The sequence below is a fragment of the Fulmarus glacialis genome, unplaced genomic scaffold, assembly GCF_000690835.1.
Source record: "Fulmarus glacialis isolate BGI_N327 unplaced genomic scaffold, ASM69083v1 scaffold566, whole genome shotgun sequence".
NCBI classification, from domain to species: Eukaryota; Metazoa; Chordata; class Aves; order Procellariiformes; family Procellariidae; genus Fulmarus; species Fulmarus glacialis.
Window position 1 is genome coordinate 510 of NW_009219804.1, and position 21,208 is coordinate 21,717.

At 41.5% G+C, this 21,208-nt stretch overlaps 1 protein-coding gene across 1 annotated transcript; it reads left to right on the forward strand.

Annotated features, from left to right (window-relative positions):
• Positions 1–354: 354 nt before the first annotated feature.
• On the forward strand, positions 355–14,884 carry LOC104078734 (ectonucleotide pyrophosphatase/phosphodiesterase family member 2-like; the record flags this gene model as incomplete). The annotated part of the gene is made up of 8 exons (XM_009580491.1): positions 355–527; positions 815–863; positions 3,963–4,099; positions 4,590–4,725; positions 5,915–5,992; positions 8,559–8,691; positions 9,315–9,471; positions 14,273–14,884. Coding segments are annotated over 8 exons (1,034 nt in total), but the record flags the coding sequence as incomplete, so codon positions are not given.
• Positions 14,885–21,208: the final 6,324 nt, after the last annotated feature.

Below are 21,208 nucleotides of genomic sequence, written 5' to 3' on the forward strand. Positions count from 1 at the left end.
CCCTTATCTCTAAAGCAGGTAACTAATAACACTGCATTCCAGGTGGTTGGTGTAAGGTCAACATATTGACTGTAGGTCTGCACTGGAAGCTGCAGGAGTAGTTATAATAAAACTGTTTTCCAGTTTGTTGATACAAATTAACCTTCTTGTCATAAAGGCCACCATACAATTCAGACAGCATTTGCAATTTTATGATTTGGACAAAAGGTTAGTATTTTTATTACATTAAAAGCATTCATTAACATGTCATGGGTGTAAACAGTATTGCAAATAAATATCTTGGCTCAGTAGAGATGCTGCTGCATACACATTTGCAGTCTAACCATCATTCATTTATCTTCGGTGTTTTCATAGATCTGCTTGGATTAAAGCCTGCTCCCAATAATGGCACCCATGGAAGTTTAAATCACCTACTGAGAGCCAATGTTTATAAGCCAATGGTGCCAGATGAAGTTGCTAAACCACTCTATCCTGTCGCTCTACCTTCTGCATCAGATTTTGATATAGGGTGTACATGTGATGATAAGGTAGGTGTTTAGGATCTGCTGATGCTTCCCCTATTAGCAGTAGTTGCCTAGTAAAGTTGTAGCCATTTTATCTCTTTTGAGAGGGTTTGAGCTGTAAGAATTACCCAGATCCTTCCTGTGAAGTGTTTGTGTCCTTTTGGAACAATCACGGCTTTTTGTAAATAGGAAACAAAAAAATGTTTTAGTGTTTTATAGCATTAGTTTTGTTTTGCTGGATGCCTAGTAAAATGAGATGTCAGAATGCTCCAGTGATCCTAATCTTGTTTCTTTTTTCTATTCTTGAGAAGAACAAGTTGGATGAACTCAACAAGCGCTTTCATGTCAAGGGAACGGAAGGTAAGATCCTGGTGTCTCGGTTAATAAAAGCTATTCTGGGTTTTTTTTTGCAAGCTAGTTTGCATCATTGATACCAGACAAACTCCTGCTTTGGTGTAGTTAATATGTAGTAAAACATCTTTTCAAGTAACTGTCAAAATAGCACATAGACATGTGCGCAAGATTAAGTGCTGCTAGTATGAGGACGTGCACACTATCTTTTGCTGTAATCAGGACCAAAGTATTGCTCAAAGCGATAGGAGTTTTAGCTCTTCCTTTCCATCACTGGTTTAGTCTCCGCCGTGGAAGCAGAGAGATGAGGAAAGGAGAGGGAGCATGAGGAGGTGCTTCACTCAACCACAAGTGATAAATGGGGTAAAAAACATGGACCGGATCTGCACACTGTGTTTTACCACTATTGTTCAGGCTTAGGTTTCACCAGGTCAGTGTTAGAAAGGATGGTACAGCTGCTTTGACAAGCCCTGACTGGGTCTTTAATGCTTGGCTTTTAGGGTGCAGATTATCCACTGAAACAAGTGCAGAAATGTTCTGTTGGTTCAGGGATGCTCAGAGCAATTCTGTCCCTCATCAGCGTTCAGGTCAGTGTTACTCCCAGGAGAAAGCATCCCCTGCCCTCCTGGACACTAGTGCCTGCACCCTCCCTGCTGTATGCCAGCGCTGACTTTTGTGTGCCTGCACTCTCAGCCGCATCAGGGCTGTGGACCAGGTTAAAATGTAGCAATAGGACCAGAGGGGAGGGGATGGGAACTGCTTTTCTGAGCAACAATACTGACTGAAAGGCACACCAAAACAGAGCTTTCTTTCTCACAGCTGTGATCCGGAAATTCACAGCATTCCCCTCACCATAACAATGGTCCAAATTAGCAAATTCTGAAGCTTTGAGTTTAGACATGGACTTTTGAGATACCTCAAATTGTATTGCTCAGCTGACTAAGGAGATTTTTAATTCCCTTGTGAAGCTACTTCTTCGGTTTTTCTGTTGTGAACAGGCGATGCAACCTATCTTCTGGTTTCTAGAGGTGAAATTATTCCTTTCCTTTGTGAGTTAAATTGCCTTTCTGCAGCTTTCATCTTGTTAAACTGATTTTTCCAATTAGTGAATAGCTACTCCTTGCTGTGGCAATTTCTGGCATCAGGAAAAAACACCCTTACCGTTGCACTCCTAGATATCTCAACATCTTTATTTTGGTTTAAGGTTTTGATGCTTCTTCACTTCATAGTATAAAAATAGTATTTTTGATGTATTTTAAGATATAAGCATTTAAACCAATTTCACTTGCTAATTTGTAAGTTGTCTGTTAAATGGAATGAAGTGCCCATTATTTAAACAACAAGCAGTTCTGCTACATGCAAGTTATTTTGTTGTATTTTATGACAAGCTGTAGCACCTCTTCAGGGATCTTCCTGCATTTAGTAATTCTCTTCTCTCGCATGGTGCACCATGCATATTTAGCTGATGTTGTTATTCGCATGCGGAAGAAAAAGATTCCTTCAGCTTCTCTTGAATAAAGCAAGTTTATCATCTTTGTCGTTAGACAAGGCTTTTCCTGCTTTTCTTTCTTGTGTCCTATAAAAATATCCTCTGTTTGGACACAAACACTAATAAAACATGCCCTTTTCTTTCAGGTTAAATGCCTATCTGTGAACAGTGTTAGGCCTCTTTCCTTGTTTCTATGTTTTGATTTCCAAAAGAGAGCTAAGCCTGTTTGCCAAATGGTTATCAAAATCAATGAACTGTGCAGCACAATGCAAGATTAGCCAGGAAATTTATTTTTTGTCCATTTCTTCAAAAAAGTTTTTATCTTTTTATAAGCAAGCTTATCACAGGTACCTAGTGATGTTTAACCATAACATATCTCCAAGACAGAAGAAAACCAAGTTTTGCAGAGTTGGAGGTGTTTTTTTGTAGCCAAAGTTAGGAAAAGGGGTTTTTTGTTTGTTCGTTTTTTTTATATTACTGACAGAAAATAGCATATTGGTATTCGGAACATCATCTGTATCAGAACTAGTGTGGCCAGCAGGAGTAGGGAGGTGATCGTGCCCCTGTACTCAGCCCTGGTGAGGCCGCACCTCGAATCCTGTGTTCAGTTTTGGGCCCCTCACTACAAGAAGGACATTGAGGTGCTGGAGCGTGTCCAGAGAAGGGCAATGAAGCTGGTGAAGGGTCTAGAGAACAAGTCTTACGAGGAGCGGCTGAGGGAACTGGGACTGTTTAGCCTGGAGAAGAGGAGGCTGAGGGGAGACCTCATCGCGCTCTACAACTACCTGGAAGGAGGTTGTAGCGAAGTGGGTGTTGGTCTCTTCTCCCAAGTAACAAGCGATAGGATGAGAGGAAATGGCCTCAAGTTGCGCCAAGGGCGGTTTAGATTGGACAGTAGGAAAAATTTCTTTACTGAAAGAGTGGTCAGGCCTTGGAACAGGCTGCCCAGGGAAGTGGTAGAGTCGCCATCCCTGGAAGTATTTAAAAGACGTGTAGATGAGGTGCTTAGGGACATGATTTAGTGGGCATGGTGGTGTTGGGTTGACGGTTGGACTTGATGATCTTAGAGGTCTTTTCCAACCTTAATGATTCTATGATTCTATGATTCTGTGATCTGTATCAGCCAAGTGGAAAAAAAAACTCTTTTATGAGTAAGCACCTTTGCCTCCCTTATGTGAGGAACTTCACAAAAAACATAGGAAGGACACAAAGTCTGGAGAAGAGTGGCAGGAGTGACAGGACAGGGGTAGATGTAAAGGTACAAAAAAAAAATGCTTTTCACCTCATGTGTGACTGAAATGCAGACATGAAGATCCTTGTGGGGTCTCCTGTGTTTGGAGAAACACTCTCTCTCCGTGCTGTAACCCCAACAAGTTTTCAAGTGCAGAAGGGACTTGTAACCTCAAAGCAGGTTGTGAGCCTGAAAAGGGGATCCAAACCAAAACTGTTTGAAGAACTACTGCTCTCTTTGTTACAAGATTTTCTTAGCAGTTATTCAGGGTCAGTATCCCATTAAGGATCACTGTAAAATCAGCATGTGTTGGAAAGCCAACCCTTTTTTTTTTTCATCTTTAATGTTTTCAGTAACAAATGTAAATGTAATTTCTTCTGATCTGTAGAGAAGCATCTCTTATACGGGCGCCCTGCAGTACTGTACCGCACAAAATACAATATCTTGCATCATCATGACTTTGAAAGTGGCTACAGCGAAACATTCCTGATGCCTCTCTGGACATCCTACACTATTTCCAAACAGGTCAGTGCTGTCTTTGCTCTTGGACAGTGCTTAAAAAATCCTGGGGAAATCCGTCCGGTACCTTTATTCCTGAAGTCCTAAAACCCCCTGTCCCAAGTAGAGTTTCCCACAAGAAATTAGTCAAATACCATTGAAAACAATGCCAAAATATTTTTTTTCGTTCAGGAGAAAAGAGTTTTAAGGCAGAAGGGCTGTATATTTCTTTTCCTGTTTTCATTTTCTTTCTAAGATTTTCTCAATGGGGGTTTGTTTTATTATGATAGAATAATCAGCAACTTCATTTGAATTATTTCCCATGGTGACTTCTGCTACCTGAAGGAGGGGCTCTGTGGCAGGTACAGGAGCAGGACTTGGTTGTACAGCTCCGTGGTTTATTTTATTCCACACAAGGCCTTCCATCCAATCTGTTGACTATATGAAATTATTTTCTTTTAGCTATAAATGCTGGAATTACCTTTCTTGTCATTTCTGTCTATGTTCCTTAATGCAGGCAGAGGTATCGGGTGTCCCAGAGCACCTGGCCAGCTGTGTGAGACCTGACCTCCGCATTTCTCCAGGAAACAGCCAGAGCTGTACAGCCTACAGAGGTGACAGACAGCTCTCCTATGGCTTCCTTTTCCCTCCTCGTAAGTTCAGATAGCTTTTTAATACCTACAAGTTTTGTAATTTTCTTTTTTGTTAGGGAAAACCTTAGGTATAAAAAAACCCGTCACCAGATATAAACAGACTAAGCGGTTTTTTTGAGATTTTTGGGAAAGAATATAGGTAGGAATTTCCCCCCCGCTCTGGGATGATTTCTTCCTCCATGATGTCTTCTCCTCAGAGGAGCTGTTCCTGCACTGGTGTCACATATAAGGCCCAATGGGATGGATGCATTATTCTTGCTACACTTGCAGAACACCAAGGGCCCAATGCCACAAGTTGCCATAGCGGCTGTAGTCCCTCAGCTCCCCAAGAGATGCTCCAAACTGGTGCCCAGCTTCATGCACTGAAACAGTGCTAATAGCTAATAAAAATAAAGGTAAACAAAGAGTTGCACAAAGCAGGATCACAAGCTAGAAGACAATCTTCAAAAGCTGGCCCTTTAAAGCCAGTGGATAGATACCAACTTATATGAACTGGGAATCTAGTCAGAGTTTTTAATTTTGAATTCAAACAGCAGAACGATAAACATATATTTAATTTATAAATTCATATTAGACTCTTGCATACTGTAAAAAAATTTTAACATCCTATAGAAATAGTGCTGGTAGAAAACCTGTGTGAATGAGTGTCCTGGATTCTCCTGTTGCAGTTACATTGATTCAGTCTTAGAGCAATGAACTTCTGGGATTAGTAAATGTTCAAGGGACACAACTGTCTCACAGTTGTGAACTTCATTGCTCTGCCTTTGTCACTCCATGGCTGAAATATTTTATGGTGGATTTCTAATATGGAATAACTGGTGCAGAGGCTTGATCAGAACTAGAAGATAATCCCGCACTTCTCTCCCTGGAAATTGCTTGCCTCTTTTGTAAAAGCCTGCAGAGCAGCTCTCTGACTTTTGAAACTGCAAAAATAGATGAGCTATAAAAATATTTTGAATGGGTTGACAGTTGAAGCAAAGATAAAATTCTTACTTTCCATGTTCAGCTGTCACATTAAAGATGAATTTTACGCATATAATGTGCACTTCTGAATATAACATTCAGATTGCTGTTCAGATGACAGTATTTCCTTTGGTTAATCCCTGAAGCCATTTTTCAAAACATTTTTATGTTCCTTGAATTTCTGATTTTTCATCTTATTAATATTTTTCTGTTTTATTGTTTTCAGAATTAAGTTCCTCTGCAGAAGCAAAATATGATGCTTTTCTAATAACGAATATCATTCCAATGTATCCTGCCTTCAAAAGTAAGTGCCCTTTCCACGGCTTTACTTCTCTTTCCCAACATTTTTTTTTTCTTTTTATTAATGATATGTGTGTTGGGCTATGGAATGAATTGATGGGAGAAGTTTAGAACATAAAGTTCAGTTACCTGTAGCGAACAGGTAATAGATGTGGGTACCTGGATAGTTCTAGGTATGGGCAGGCAAAATACCACAAGAAAGGTTTAAGCTTTAAGAAAGGTTTATTTTCCTTGCTGCTTGGCTAAGATAAGAGCACAGACATGCTGTAGTTCAGAAATTTTTCTTCAAGCCACAGTAATTCAGTTTGTGTAAGACCATTCAGATTTTCTTGTCTGTAGCCCAAACTAGTGCAGAATGTACTTAGGCAACATTTTTACTTCTCAACTGGAGCCACCTGGGAGTGTGCACAAGCCTGGGAGTGTGCACTTAGCATGTTGCTGTATTTCAGGGACAAGTGATTATTTTTTATTTTCTATCCATGCCCTTAGAAGGAGACCAGACATATTTATTACCTATAAAGAAAAAGGAAGAGGAAACCGATTTACGGAAAATGAGGAATGACTTAAACCTGGCTGAGACTTTCAGCACTGCAGGGATACAGTATTAACATTTCTTTTGTCTGCACATCCCTTTTCTCTCTAGTTTTGCCAAGAGGTAGGAAAACCATCAGACTATTCTGGTGGCACTTTTGGCTCGGCAGGAATTGAGAAGCCTTGGAAGGATCTCAAGAGCCTGTTCTTGTGAGATTTCCAATTCAGATTTTAGGCCAGAGAGGTTTGGATAAACATCAAAGCCTATGGGAGGCGTTTTCGTTTTAACCAGAAAAGAGTGTTTTTAACTGAAAAACATCTGAGTAGGAACAAGTGGTGATGTTTGCTGGAAATTTGAGCAAAGGCACTTAACTGATTACAGAGTGCAAAATTACTGGGGATTTCCCACTCTCAAATCACTTCATAATAATGCTCTTTATGCTAATGTTAGTCTAAGCAAATTAGCTGAGATGCTAATTACAGGAGAACAACCCGCCACCAGCAGCTCATTTTGTCTAGTGGCCTTCCTCTTCATCACAAGTGGGTGAAGGATTCCCTGGGAGCAAATGCTGGAACTAATATCATTCCTGGGGAGTTACGAACCACTACATGTGTGCAGGCTACAATGTAGAGAGCTATTATAAGCTTATTATACAGAGCTTTTTCCACAACAGGGAACATACAAGGTGGCAGTTTTATGCTATGCTGGCTTTGGTGGCAGTGCTAGCTGCAGAGGCCCCCTCCTCTGCTTTTTTTTTTTTTAATTCACTGTCCCATCCCATCCCCCCAGGCAATAATTCTGTGTCCATCTTTTCTGTAGTAAGTCTGGCTTAAGTAGCTCTCGCTTTGTTGGAGCTGCAAGACGAGGCCCCTGGGCTGGCCCCCCATTGCACTGGCGTTGCTGTCCATGTGGCTGCAGTGGGAACCCAAGTGGGGAACTGATTCATCTGGAAAACTCAAGGCGGGGGGCAGGGAGGGGGGGAGGGAAGCTTTCCTTTTTGGGCTATTTTAATTGTTAAGGCTGACACACTGGAGGAGCGAGCAGCTGGAGGAGTGGTACTGCCAAGTGGTTACCGCAGCTGAGGTTCTTGTTAGACCATTGCTTGTGGGGCCCTCTGCATCAGTCCGAGCAGGGAGTTCATCTGGCACTGAGCAGTCTTAGGACAAGGTGTACTGGGGAACTTGCTGAGGCTGGCGTTGCCATCAGCGCCAGAGAACCATGAACTTAACAGTCTGTGCTGGCAAGACAGAAGTTAAACATTTACAAGTTTGAGATGTGTTGTTTACACACACTTCTGTTAGTGTTAAAATAAAAAAGAAAAAAGAAGGAAAAGAGTGATGTAACTGGAGATTCCAGTGTGTTTTCCATCTCTGCAAGCATCTTAACTTGTTAATGTTGAGGAGGGCGTGGTGGGAGAGTGTCATGCTCTTCCCAAATGTTGCTGTAATGAGATGCCATGCCATAATTTGGTCATTCTTGACGGCACCTAATTTAAAACTTAGACGTTTTGTATCCAAGGAGAATTTAACTGGAAGAATATGACCTTTGTATTTCCCTTCCTTTTAAAATGTTTGGGTTTTGCTTTTAATCACGATGCTGTTTCCTTTCTAGAATTAAAAAAACCACAGCACCATTCCGTGTAACTAGATAAGAAACACAAAGGAAGTGTTTACAGGGACATCAAAAGCGTGTGAATAGCTGTTTCTACTGCTTGGTGAAGGAACAGCAAGCTCTCTGTGCAATGTCTATGGCAATGCCAGCCTGAGAGTGGCACTGTGCATGTCCTTTATCACTGGTTGGGGAAAAAAATCAACAGAGAACAAAGAAGTCTGAATAGGCTTTATTGACCAAACTGAATGAAGCTGCAGTAAATCTGTAATGCTTAGTCTTTGATTTCTCCTACCATCCCATTGTATGAATGATGTCCACTGGATTTTTATTTTCAGGAAAAGAAATAATTGTTTATAATCTTGACATGTTTTGACTTATCCAAATTTTGGTGTGTTTTATTTTTTGTTGTTTTTTTTTTCCCTCACAGAGGTATGGAACTATTTCCAAAGGGTTTTGGTGAAGAGATATGCCACTGAACGAAATGGAGTCAATGTTATAAGTGGACCAGTCTTTGACTATGACTATGATGGTTTACATGACACACCTGACAAAATAAAACAGTAAGAGTTTGTCTTTAAATTGGTTTGCTGTTGCTTCTCTTAATGATGGCTTTATCTTAAACAATTCATTATCTGCTCATTATTCGATTTTCATTATTCTAGCTCTTTCTAAAATTATTGTTCATCAACGAATGATGAACACACACTGAATGCCCCTGTAGGTAGGACAGTGGTAAAAATAAGGAAATGGCAATTCAGCAGGTAACTGTTCACCTTGACTTTGAAATTAAGTGTTCATTCATCCTTGAGACAAAGCTGAATTATGTTCCAAATAATCTATTTTCTCTAAAGTTCTTCAGAACGTAAGAGTTGACAAGTGGATACCAGAGCAAACCATAGCAGTGCTATTGAGTTAGATACTCAAGCCTTTCGTTAATTCTGTAATGCTTTCTGTGTCCCTGAACTGAAGAAGCCTTTCAGCCCTGGCGTGTAGTATTTCTATAGCGCAGTATCAAAACATGAGCTAATTGAATGCTCATTTTCAGATAGAGTTTAGGAATCAAACACATTTCAACAATGTACATGTGTCCTCACATGTAGGGGAGGAAAGACCATGGTGTTTGTGTAACCTTCTTCCAAAGAGGCTTACCCTTTGTGGATAAATGTTTGCTTTATTCTCCCAGGTTTGTGGAAGGCAGCGCCATCCCCGTTCCTACTCATTACTATACCATCATAACCAGCTGCTTAGATTTCACTCAGCCAGCTGACAAGTGTGATGGACCACTCTCCGTTCTCTCATACATCCTTCCCCACCGACCTGACAATGATGAGAGCTGTAATGTAAGTTCTGCTGCACTACTATAGCCCTGTGGTAAATATATCCCTGGGACATGTGAAACCCCATTACTGTTAGATGCTCAATGATGTCTTAAATGAAAGCACAGGGTAGTGACTCTATTAAGTGTCATATTCAGCTCACTAGGATAAAAGCACTCCTCTGTGATACCAGAGAAAATACAGAACTATTACTGCAACTGAAATTGTCTGGAAGAACTGACATACAGTAGGTTGGCAGTAAACAACCTGTAGGCTTCTACGTTTTGGCAGACAATGCCAGTGTAACCTTACAGCAGATTGGGGGGAGGTTGTGTGCATAAACATATTGTGCTGGCAGCCAGCCTGATGTTTTTATTGAGGTCTGTTTCCATATGGAAGTACAATATAGTCTGTCTGCTATGGCAGTCTGGGTGCATCAGACAGCATGATTACATCCAACCCACACAGTATTAAAACTATATGCTAAAACCTGCCGAGGGTAGAGTGCCAGCTCTTGCCGTTTCCAGAACATGTCTTGATTCAAGGGAAAAGTTTGGATTCTTATTAACAGAGGTGACCAGACACCCTCCTGGTTCCTTTCCTATCTTTCTTTAGGATGCAAGATTCTATAGTGTAAGAATCTTGGTGAAGTACAAAGGCTTCAGTCTGGTCAGCACTGCAGAAAGTAACATGCACACTTGGCAGCCGATCGTGTGGCAGAAGAGTGGTCGGGTCCCCACGGGCTCCGGCACTCTGCAAGGACAGCAGTCCTCCCAGGCAGCTGTATTTAGACTTGTCCTTCCGTCTGAACTTGTTCTCCCATTACACAGCTGTGTGGATTCCTGCACACAGACTCTTCACTATAGGCTGCCAGGAGACCGTTTCCTGAATGAACGCATTAATGTTATGAATTTTATATTGGCATAAAAAGTTAAGACTTCTATTCCAGCTACAGGCAGAAATAGTCATTCCAACTCTGTACACAATTCACCTGGAACACTGCCTCTTTCTCATTCATCAAACATCGCCTGCTTTCAAGTCCCTCTTTTTAAAACCACGCTTTCGGAGCAGCATCTTTCTTTCTTGAGCAGGTCTGGCTTCCCCCTGTTTAGACTCTTAACTGCTTTGGGGAGAGTTATCTTCCACCAGAAGTCTCAAAAAGTCCTGCTTATATTTCATTGTGGTTTTTCTCTGGACTGCTTTCCTCTGAATCAAGGTCCAGTTGGTGATACGGAAGTTACTAATCTGGCAGTTATTAGTGCCTCTGTCCTTGTATCTCTGCCCATATGTAACTTTATGACAAAGTAAATTTTTTTTTTCTCCCTATATTGCGTGTCATGGTACTCTTAAACTGCTGAAATCTTTTTTATGAACTATTTAGAATAACAGCCTCTTTTACTCTTTGATTTCTTGTATTCTAACCCAATTCTTTTCTCTGTAGGTCATGCTACTTACGGTGTATGTATTTACAGTTCTGGGAGGAACTTCAGTGCTACTACAAAGTCATTAGCAGATATTGGTCTATGCTTTTAACATAGCAAAGAACCACTCCAAAAATATTTAAATGTAGCTCTTGAATGAAAATACAGTCAGGCAAAATTTTGTCATTCAAATACAGTGTCAGTCTTACTTTTGCACATGGTGTTCCATCTGATTTTTTCAAAGAAGTGATTGTGTAAAACCTCACATACTTCATGGATGAAATGCATGGGATAATATAAGAATTTTTCCTTAACCTCTCCACAGCTTTCTTTTAAGATCTGAAGAAATATTAGCTTTCCCCCGACTCTGCTCTTGTTGCACACACTTTCTCTCTCTTCACACGGCTGTTGGAGAACACCACTACTCTTCTCATTTGAATTTGTTCCATTTCCAAACTGTGTTTATTCTCGGTGAGGTTATACCCATTTATTCTTGTGTCAACATTTTTCTATGGCTTAAATAGCCCTTCACTGGACTTCTTTGGGATTTACCTTACTGGTGATTTATGATGATTCTCAAGGCATATACTTCTCTCTATTCATGAGAGACCCAGGATCTTTTTTGCTCTTCTTGTAAGAGAGGATGAGCGTTTTAGTAGCCTTCCTATGCATCAGTTCCAGACTGATTTTTTTTTTCTTCCCCCCCCGGAACATGAATGAGATAAAGTACTCCAGCTGAGGTCTCAGAATGAAAATGGTTAAATGGTTTTCTTTTGACTGGACACAACTTCTCTGATACTATCTAGGATTTGCTTTTTCCATAGCTGTGTTGTAATGATGGCTCACAATCATACACAACCAGTACACCCAGGTGCTTCTCTTCTATCTGCTGTTTCACCTGAGAAGCTCCCAGCTTAGCAGAAATTTTTGTCGTCAATGTGGATAACCCAATTTCATACTATACCAGGGACTCCCCCATCTGCATCCTCCAGTATGCTATTCCAGTCTTCCTCTGCATTGACAGGAGCTCCCAATTGTGTTTTGGTTTTTTTTGTTTTGTTTTTTACTAGCACACTAATGACCTTGGCACAAAAAGAATGTATGAAAACATTACACAAAATCCTTTCCAAGACCAAAGCTGGAGGAATCCTACTAGAAAATTCCTCCAGGCCACTATTTTCCCTTTCAGCCAAACTTTTAAATTTCTCTTTTAATAAGCGAGTCCTTCACCCACCTGTCTACACTCTGATCATGTTCAGCTTTCCAGCTAATAATGTGATATCCAGAAAGATTCTTTTGTCCAGAATATCTGGTATCTTTTCCAGTGGATTTTAGGTTGGCCTCCTAATTGATTGCCTATCTATTTACCTCCTTGGTTTCAATTGTTATTTTTTCCTTCTAAGATTCACTATACTATTGAGGTGAGACTAACCAGCACAGATGGAGAAAACTATCATTTTAAATGTATACAGTTCATTCGTTGTTCTGCAATAATGTAATACACGTTAGCTGATCACTGTGTTTAAAATCCCTGCTGCTAAAATGGGCCAGTTTTGGAATAGAAAAACTAAAACCTGGATCAGTTCATTGATTTTCTGGGGTCATGCAAATGCTGTCTTGCTGGACTTGGTTTAAAACAACCTCATAGTCCTGTGATTTATTCATATTGCAGATCTTTTGCAAACTCTTAGGAATCCTCCTTGTATTCAAAAAAGTGAGCTTTGTAGCAATGGGACTTCCCTCTGAGCTCTGTAAAATGTAGATTTCCAACTCGGAGGGCTTGAAGACAACAAAAATGTCACACAAAAATTTGCACTAATAACCCTGTTAAGGCCCATTTGCAGACTAGCAACCTGATCACCAGGCTGAAGGCTAAGCAGAGGGCTTCCTGCAGCTGTGTGCTGCCAGGCTGTGTTCCTGGAGCATGGCACCGCAGGTGAAGGGGAGTGAGCAGGGCATGCTCCCTTATCTTCCCTCTTAATTTGCATCTTTCTTTTCATGTTCCAGACCTGGTTTTGGGCCTCAGGTTGCTGGCAACATGGAGAGGAAAGTCGGTTTGGAGCTGAAAAGCTTCAAAACAGACAAGTGCTGACTGGGTCATGGACATTTGCTTTATAGCAGCTGGCTGGTACTTCGTGTCCTCTCTGTGCAAACGATCACACTCACCCTCCTGGCCTTTGCGGGGTGACCCACAGCCTGGTCTGTGGCACATCTACTGCATTGGGTAGGCTCTGAAATTGCTGAAGCTTAGTTTTGAACAGTGAGAGGATCACTTTGTAGGAGGACCTCACTGAGACAGTCAGAAAGGAGCTCATTTTCAGGATTAAGCCCAGAAATAGTTTTATCAGCAAGATTTCCAAGACACATGGGGTCCAAATGTCCGGAGGCACAACCCTCCTTTCCTAACTTGCTTCCCCAACAACGGTGTAGACATTCCAGCCTGAGAGGCCAAAGGGGGAAAAGTCCTGTTTGCTCTGTCCTTTTCCCACGTCTGCTCCCTACTGTGCAGTCCCTGGGGCTGCCTACAATGATCATGGGACATCTCGCTGGGCTGGTTAACACACTCAAACAGCCAGTAACTGCAGTCTTTTGCAGGGCTGATTTTCTGATGTGTTAATGAGTTACATTAGTTTGTGGATGGCTCCAACAAGCGCTGGAGCTGGCACAAGGCATGCAGCAGGAGCAGTCCCCTAAGAGAGCTTACACCCACACAACCCGACCCTGACCACTCTGACAGCATCACTTACCTGATTTTTTTTTTTTTTTTTTTTTGTATTGGAAAGTGCTTAGTGAAAGTCTTTTTTCTATCAGTGAATAATATGTATGTTCTAATAACTGGATTTTACAGGTACCAACATAAATGATAGTCCCAACTGTGTAATGAATCATAATGGTCTCTTAACAGTAAAGTGGAAAGATTAAAATAATATTGTGTTGGATGAGGTGCTGGTCAGATGAGAATAATGTGTAGGGGTAGGGTTCAAAGCTAAACAGCCTAGAGTTTGGGCTTTGGTAATACACAACTGATTAATATGGAGCTCTTTCCATGAGATAAAAAAATATGTAGGGACCAATGAATCTTCTAAAAGCATATGGCTGTTATTCTGAAACACCTGCAACATGGGGCCAGCTTTTCCCAGATGACTATGGTCATTGTCTCAAGCCCATATTAAAATGGGTCATGAAATAAAACTGTAGGAATCATCTTGCATGTGAAGTTTCAAAACTGTTTTCTTGGAACTTGTTTACCTCAGTCATTCCTGAATAGGGCACAGAGATTGTTCAAATGGACCCAATCTTCAAAAAAGTTGCTTTTGCTTTCAGAGCTGACTTTTGACATGACATGTTATGGTTTGTGGTTTGTTTTTTTGTTTGGTTTTTTTTTTTTTTTTTTTACATTTCAGAGCTTGGAGGATGAATCAAAGTGGGTTGAAGATCTTCTTAAGATGCACACTGCGCGTGTGCGTGACATCGAACAGCTCACAAGCTTGGACTTCTTCCGAAAGACCAGTCGCAGCTATACAGAAATCCTCTCCCTAAAGACATACCTGCATACGTTTGAAAGTGAAATTTAGCTTTCTAACCTTACTCAGTGCATCCTTTTATCAACTGGTGTATATTTTTATATTGTTTTTATATTTATTAATTTGAAACCAGGACATTAAAAATATTAGTATTTTAATCCTGTATCAAATCTTAAATATTAAAACCTTGTGTCATTTGTTTTGTTTCTCTAATGTTTAATATAGGTATGTCTCTTGGTTTATTTAGTAGCGCTTGTAATACTGCAGCTTGAGTCCTTACGCTGAGCTTTTAAGTGGTGCTGTAGGATTTGATACGTGCATCAAGGAAATATTAATTTCCCATGCTCCTTTACAACACTTATAGTCCTGTACTGTGTATCAAAATACTGAACATGTAAAATTACATTCATTTACTGTTAACTATGTGACAGACATATTTAAACCCTATAGACAAATAGCATCTTAAATATAATAAACCACACATTCAGTTTTTTTAATGTGTTTTGATTTCCTTCCAGAGGAACTTGCGGGCAGCTGAGTGCTGCCAGATCTCTCTTATTCACTGGGCAGAGCCCTTCTCAAGAGCTTAGGTTTGCTGGTAAGAGGACTGCCAGGAGCCCAGGTGCCCTGCCCTGGTACTCAGCAGTGAGACCATAAAACAGACACCCACAGTAGTCATTGCTGGTTAGGTTTTGCCATAAGGCCAAAGCTGGGAGAGGAGGTCATAAGCTACCAGGGCTACCCCACGCTTGAGGCCACTTGGCCCTGCTCTGGAGCCATGGGGAGGATGTGAGGTGACAACATCCACTGTCACCAGTCAGGCTGTGTCACACCCCTTTTCCACCACCGCTGCTCTGGGCTGGTTCCTGGGAGTACCTGTTCCATCATCTTTTGCTTTGACTTTGAGATAAGGAAGCTGAGATAAGGCAGATGTTGATGGAGGTGACATTGCTAAACACCCAGCAGTGGGCTTTTACCTGGAAGGAGAAAATCTGATTTTCATCATCTTGTTCTAATGGCCAGAATTTGCAGAGTTTTCCCCTAATCTGAGGCCGAGTCCGAGGTTTAATGCCAGTCCTCATTCTCAGAGGAAGCTCCTTGGCCTGACTGCACTATGTAACTTCTGGTACTGTGAACCCCATACAGAGCATGTGATTTACAACTTACCTGGTCAAGTGGGTCAAGTCTCTGTCGGCTACGTTGTGCAGTCACAGTCTCATAATCCTGGCAAGCCGCTACAAGTGACACTGATGGCACAGTCCTAAGCCAATGGAAGAGACACTGTTGTATACTGCTATTTAGATAATGGCCTGATCTTGCTTGGACAGCTTTTATAGAAGGTATATGGTATGGATCATTAGCATTAATGTAGTTAGATGATGTAAAAGATAAATTATTGTTTAGAATGCCTCTTGAGGCTGAACCCACTAGTGGCATTATTACTAAGCCATCGTTTATAGATTTCCCTCTCTCTACCAAAGTGGTTTGTGTCTATTTTCTCTTTGAGGGTTGCAAATGCTGGAGGGAAGCGGGAAGGGCTGGAAAGCATCTCAGCCATGTATACAGATGAGTAGCCAGATCTCCTACGTAAAATTAATCTGGCACAATTTTAGCAATTTGCATCCCTGAAGCATCCATCTAAGAGAAAGTAGTAAACCGGAATTAATCATGTTAACACTGGTGATAAAGTTCTTGTGAGCAGTAGACAAAATTTTATTATTCTAGGTGCCAAATTCTGTTTAAATTAGAAGAGCACAAAACTTGAATGCTTTAAAATCCCCCCCAGATGTTAGGATGGAAATTCTAATAACTGCACAAAGCTCTGGGAAACATCCTATTCTTGCAACTTAAAAATTGTCTCTTGTGGTTGTCTGGTAGCACAGAAATATTTTTCTGTAAGCTTTTGGCAGGGCTTCCTGCCATGATAAACTTTACGTTCTTACATGTGCTACAAAGGGTATTTCCTCTGGATTTAAAACAGTTTTCAGTTAAGACCTAATTCCTCCAACACCGACTTCAATGATGATATAATGTGGCTTTTCACAAACTAAACTAAAGACCACCACTACCATGTTGCTTTGACATTCATCCATTGCTTTGTTTGTTTGTTTTTTTAACGCAATCTAACTAATGATAGAATTCTTTTATTTTCTTCCAAAATAAGATTATATTTATACCAAAGGAACATTTAAGCTCTGAAAGATACTACTGTTCTTATATTCAGAGAAGTTTGCTTTTGAAATACAGCAAGTGGCGATTGTTGGGAGAGATGGTTTAACTCTATCTTTGTTTCACTAAAGATTGACGATTAGTGTGTAGGGAAATGTGATTTTTTTACTCAGTTGCTTGCTGTGAGGATAAATATTAGTAATTTACTTCTGTTCTACTTACTTCTCTTCAGCCCTTGGCCCCGCGCTCTTGTATGGTATTACTGTTTTATTTTACCGTGCTGGCAGAAGTAGCTGTGTTGGGGAATGTTTGTGGTGACTTCTGTGAATTGCATGGGGTTTTTCTCCTGTTGAAAGGTGCCTTATCAACACAAAACCTCCAGTGCAAAGCTAAAGCCTTGTAAATCCCTCTAAGCAACATGACCTCTGCAGGAACAACAGACATTTTAAAGGAAACTTGTAATTTCCCTTTGGTATTCATCAGGGTGAATGTTAGCTTAGGGCAGAATGTAGGAAGGAACCCCTCTGCTTTCCATTCCTGTTAGACCATTTTGAAAATATGAAATACCACTTGCTTCTGTTACAAGTTTCCTTTTCTTGATATTACTCTGGCTTCTGCAAGAGGTCCATTGAGGAGAACAAGCACTGAATTTTTCTATTGAGCAAACACTAGTTTTGAGGATTTGGGTAATTACTATTTTGCAATTGGTGATGTAAATTTGAGGCATGTTTAATGAGTTAGAGGCAGTTCAGTTGAGCAATTGTCAAGGCAACAAAAGCCGTAGATGTCCTGCACCTAACAAAGTCCTTTTGCTCTGGGAAAAATCTGCCAGAGGTAGTTATGCAACAGGAATACCCCTGCTACAGGAAACTGTTACTTTTTTTAACCCCTTTTTCACAGTCACATATCCTTAACAGATAAGCACTGAAAGGAGGTCAATAACCTGACCAACAGCATGGTTATGATGCCAAAGTCGTAGCAAAAGTCATCGTCCTATACTGGCAGTACTGACATACTTAATTACCACTGATTATGTTCTGTCTTCCTCAGCTAACAGTTTGATTAGATTGATACTTTCTGCTTGCTGCTACTTCCCTGTTCTTCGTTTCCAGCCTTTAGTCCCTTTATGGTGTTAGGTGCAGCGTTCAATCGTTTCTGCACTTGCTTGGACACTGGCACTGTTTTGGTAATAGCAGATCAGTTTGTATTGTGTTATAAAGCACTTTCAGCTCCAGATGAACAAGAAAATTAAAAAATATACTTGTCAGGTCTGTGCCATCGTGTGAAGGTTTTCCAGTATTCACAGGGGTATGGTGTGAGTCAATTTAAATACCCATGTTTAATTAGACCAATCTTTCTGTGTCCCTGGAGGCTGCTCCAAAGCAATCCTGCCATAGTCCCCAGCTTCTCAGTGCTTTATATGCAAACAGTCAGTCAACTGATTGTTCGAAGATTTTAGCAAATGAAAACACGGCACTTCTTGTAGGAGAGGCCAGAAAACAAAGGCAGTGATAAAGAGATAAGAGAGGAAGTTTCCCACTTCAAGAGACAGAAGAGGCTGAACAGGTTGAAGGTCCAGGAGATGCTGCCAGAAGGGAACCGGGGCTGGAGAAGATTTATTTGGCAGGTTTATGAAGTCCCTGTTGCCCCTGCATCCGGCTTCTTCTGATAGATCAGTCCTTCACATACAACAGATGAAATAGCTCCCTAATTTCTGCACACAGGCAGGAAGCAGAAAACTTCTCAGGAAAGTTGAAGGAGTTCCTCTCTGAAGGTGTTGCTGGTTGCAGGAGCAGCACATGAACTCCAGAAGTATCGGGGCCTGTACAGTGAGGGCAGAGTGCAGAATCTGACCTGAAAGAAACAAATTTGTAGCAGCTGGAGCTGACATGCCAGCAATCCTTCCCTTCAGTCTCATGTCCACCCCAAACATCTTTAATTAACTTTAAATTTGCGTTACAGAGCTGTGCAGCTTACCTCAGCTGCTCTCTGCAGGAGACAGAGGAGATATTGCTCGTGGTGCTAAGCAGCATGAGAAAATTGCCCCCCCCCCTTTTTTTTTTTTTTTTTTTTGTAAAACTGCAATTCCCCTACCCACAGGAGGGGAAATGCCCTTGTTCTGCCCTGCGAGAGAGGTGGGAGAAAGCCAGGCTTTCCCAGGGCAGGGGAGTGTGCGGGTGCTGCGGACCTGCTACCTCCCCTCCGTTCCGGTACGCTGCTCTTCAAACACACTTTGCACTTATGGCAGTGGGGCAGTTGGCACAGAGGACAAACGAAACTTCACAGCCTTCCTCGGTAGCAGCTGTTATCACAGTCATGAATGAAACTGTCGCATGGAAAGGTTGAATAATAAGTTTGAGGACGTGTACGGTAAGCCCAGTAAAGCTGGTCGCAGCACTCCTGCATGGGCTTTGATATGTGGTATTTTTAAAACGCTTCGAGTAGTGCTACCACTGGTGGGAGGGCACAGGGTAAGTTTTGTAAAGCAGAAGCCTCAGAATCACGTGGCTGAAATACAACTTGAATACAGGGCTGTAGAAGCAAAACTCCCTTCCTTTGGGGACAATAAATCATGCTGAATTAGTTTTCTATCAATCCCGTCCATCAAAATGCTTATGATAGGCCTGGTTCCTTACCAGAGTCCTCCCCTGTCTCCAGAGGGGTGCCACAGTACGTGTCTGTCCATCCTGTCTGTAGTCCTAGTCTGGCTCAGTTTTGTGACTTTAGTTTCCATTTTCCTCACTGCAGCCCCAGACAACCGCTGCACTTGACCTGAGATACACGGTGTAGTCATGGTAATACAAGTATACTCTGATCAGGATAGACCTGCCAGCAAATGATTAGTACCGCGTTAACTGTACCTCTTCCAAGTGGGGCCATATGTGTTTGAAATGTTTAAAGTTCAGCCCTTGTTCAAGACAGGAGAAAAAAAGGCATTTTAAACACTGTGGAAAAATACCTAATCTCCTTTCTTTGCGCTTGTTGTGTAAATATAAGATAAGAGTTGTATTTCCAAGGTTACTGCAAACAGCCCACCACTACAGAGTACAAACTAACATTTACTAAAATGTATGTTGACATAAAAAGCAGCATTGCTGCAGTCAACCGCAGTAAACAAAACCACCGGTTTCTTTGCCTTTACAAGTCAAAAGTTTGGGATGTAACCTATTCAGACCTGCCCTCACAAAGAGAAATCCCTGCCCTGCTATAGCATCCTCAGTATGTGCACAGTTGTTCTGGAGCCTTATCCTACCCACTATTTTCTAAATATGGTACAGAAAGGCAGATGGAGGTCACCCTGGTTTCATCTGCAGGTTTCACCATGGAGATCAGCAGGCAAAGTCAGTAATTATGGATTAGCACAGCTGTAACTGATTGACCCTAAAACTGGAATTTACTAGAAAAGAGGTGGGATTATTTGTCATCATAAACCCTCAACGCAAAAAGATGAAATCCTTCTCAGGGGATATTTTCCTGAGAAGTTCTCTGTTTCCTGGCTGTGTGCAGAAAGTAGGGGGCTATTTCATCCGTTGTATGTGAAGGACTGATCTATCAGAAGAGGCTGGATGCAGGGGAAACAAGAATTTCATAAACCTGTCAAATAAATCTTCTCCAGCCCCGGTTCCCTTCTGGCAGCATCTCCTGGACCTTCAACCTGTTCAGCCTCTTCTGTCTCCTGAAGTGGGAAACTTCCTCTCTTATCTCTTTATCACTGCTATTTTATTTTTTTTGCTGGCCTCCCTACTTTCTTCCAGCTTTCATCTGTTCGTCATCTCCAAATAGCTCTAGTGTTAGCCTAGCCAGTGCAATTTCTGTGCACATGTATATCTCTACAGCATGCACTGCCACCAGCTCTTAGCTCTGTCAGGTCTTACACACTCCTCCTGCAGAAGAGAGGATATGGAAGATCCTGATATATTCCCAGTTTCTTCTCTAGAACAGTTAAAACCTCAGGGCCAGCTTTTGCAGCTAAAAGCCCTCTTCAGAGTATTTAAGATGGTGACCTTTACCTACGTGCATGGCTTTGTATGGAGGCATTTAATGTCATTGAGGGTAGGACGTCAAAGATCTGATGTATCAACAAGAAATTCTCCACACAGGCTATGACCGACTAGATCATTACTAAGAACTGAGAAAATTAACTATTAACCATATCAGTATTTTCTCCTCTGGGACTGGGAAATTCAGACCCAATCCAGACACATCAGAGGTCAGGATCTGTCTCAACATTGACTTCAGTGGGAATTGCGGCAGACCATCTTCTCCGCTCATCTGCCCCTTTCCATCTAACAAAGTCCCTGGGACATTGGTGATGGCTGTAGTTTCACCTGTTCTCTTCCTGATGCAAATGACATTGTCAGTTGTACTTTTAGTCTTTTCCGTGTTTCTAGCTGTCTGTTGGGATGTGTTTTGGGGTGGATGGACATGCTGTTCTGGGTCAACAGCAACTGCACCCTCCTCTTCCTCCTCCATTGTACAAGCATATGAACAGCTGTCCGCCTCACTTAATCAGATGCTCATCTGCCTTGACCACCATTGCCTCTCCATGCCCAAAGACCTCTGGCTGAATTTCTCGTCTGTAGTTCACTTACTGACCGCATCTGCAGAGTCTAGAGAAAAAGACAGCAGGAAGCAGGTCACAGCGGA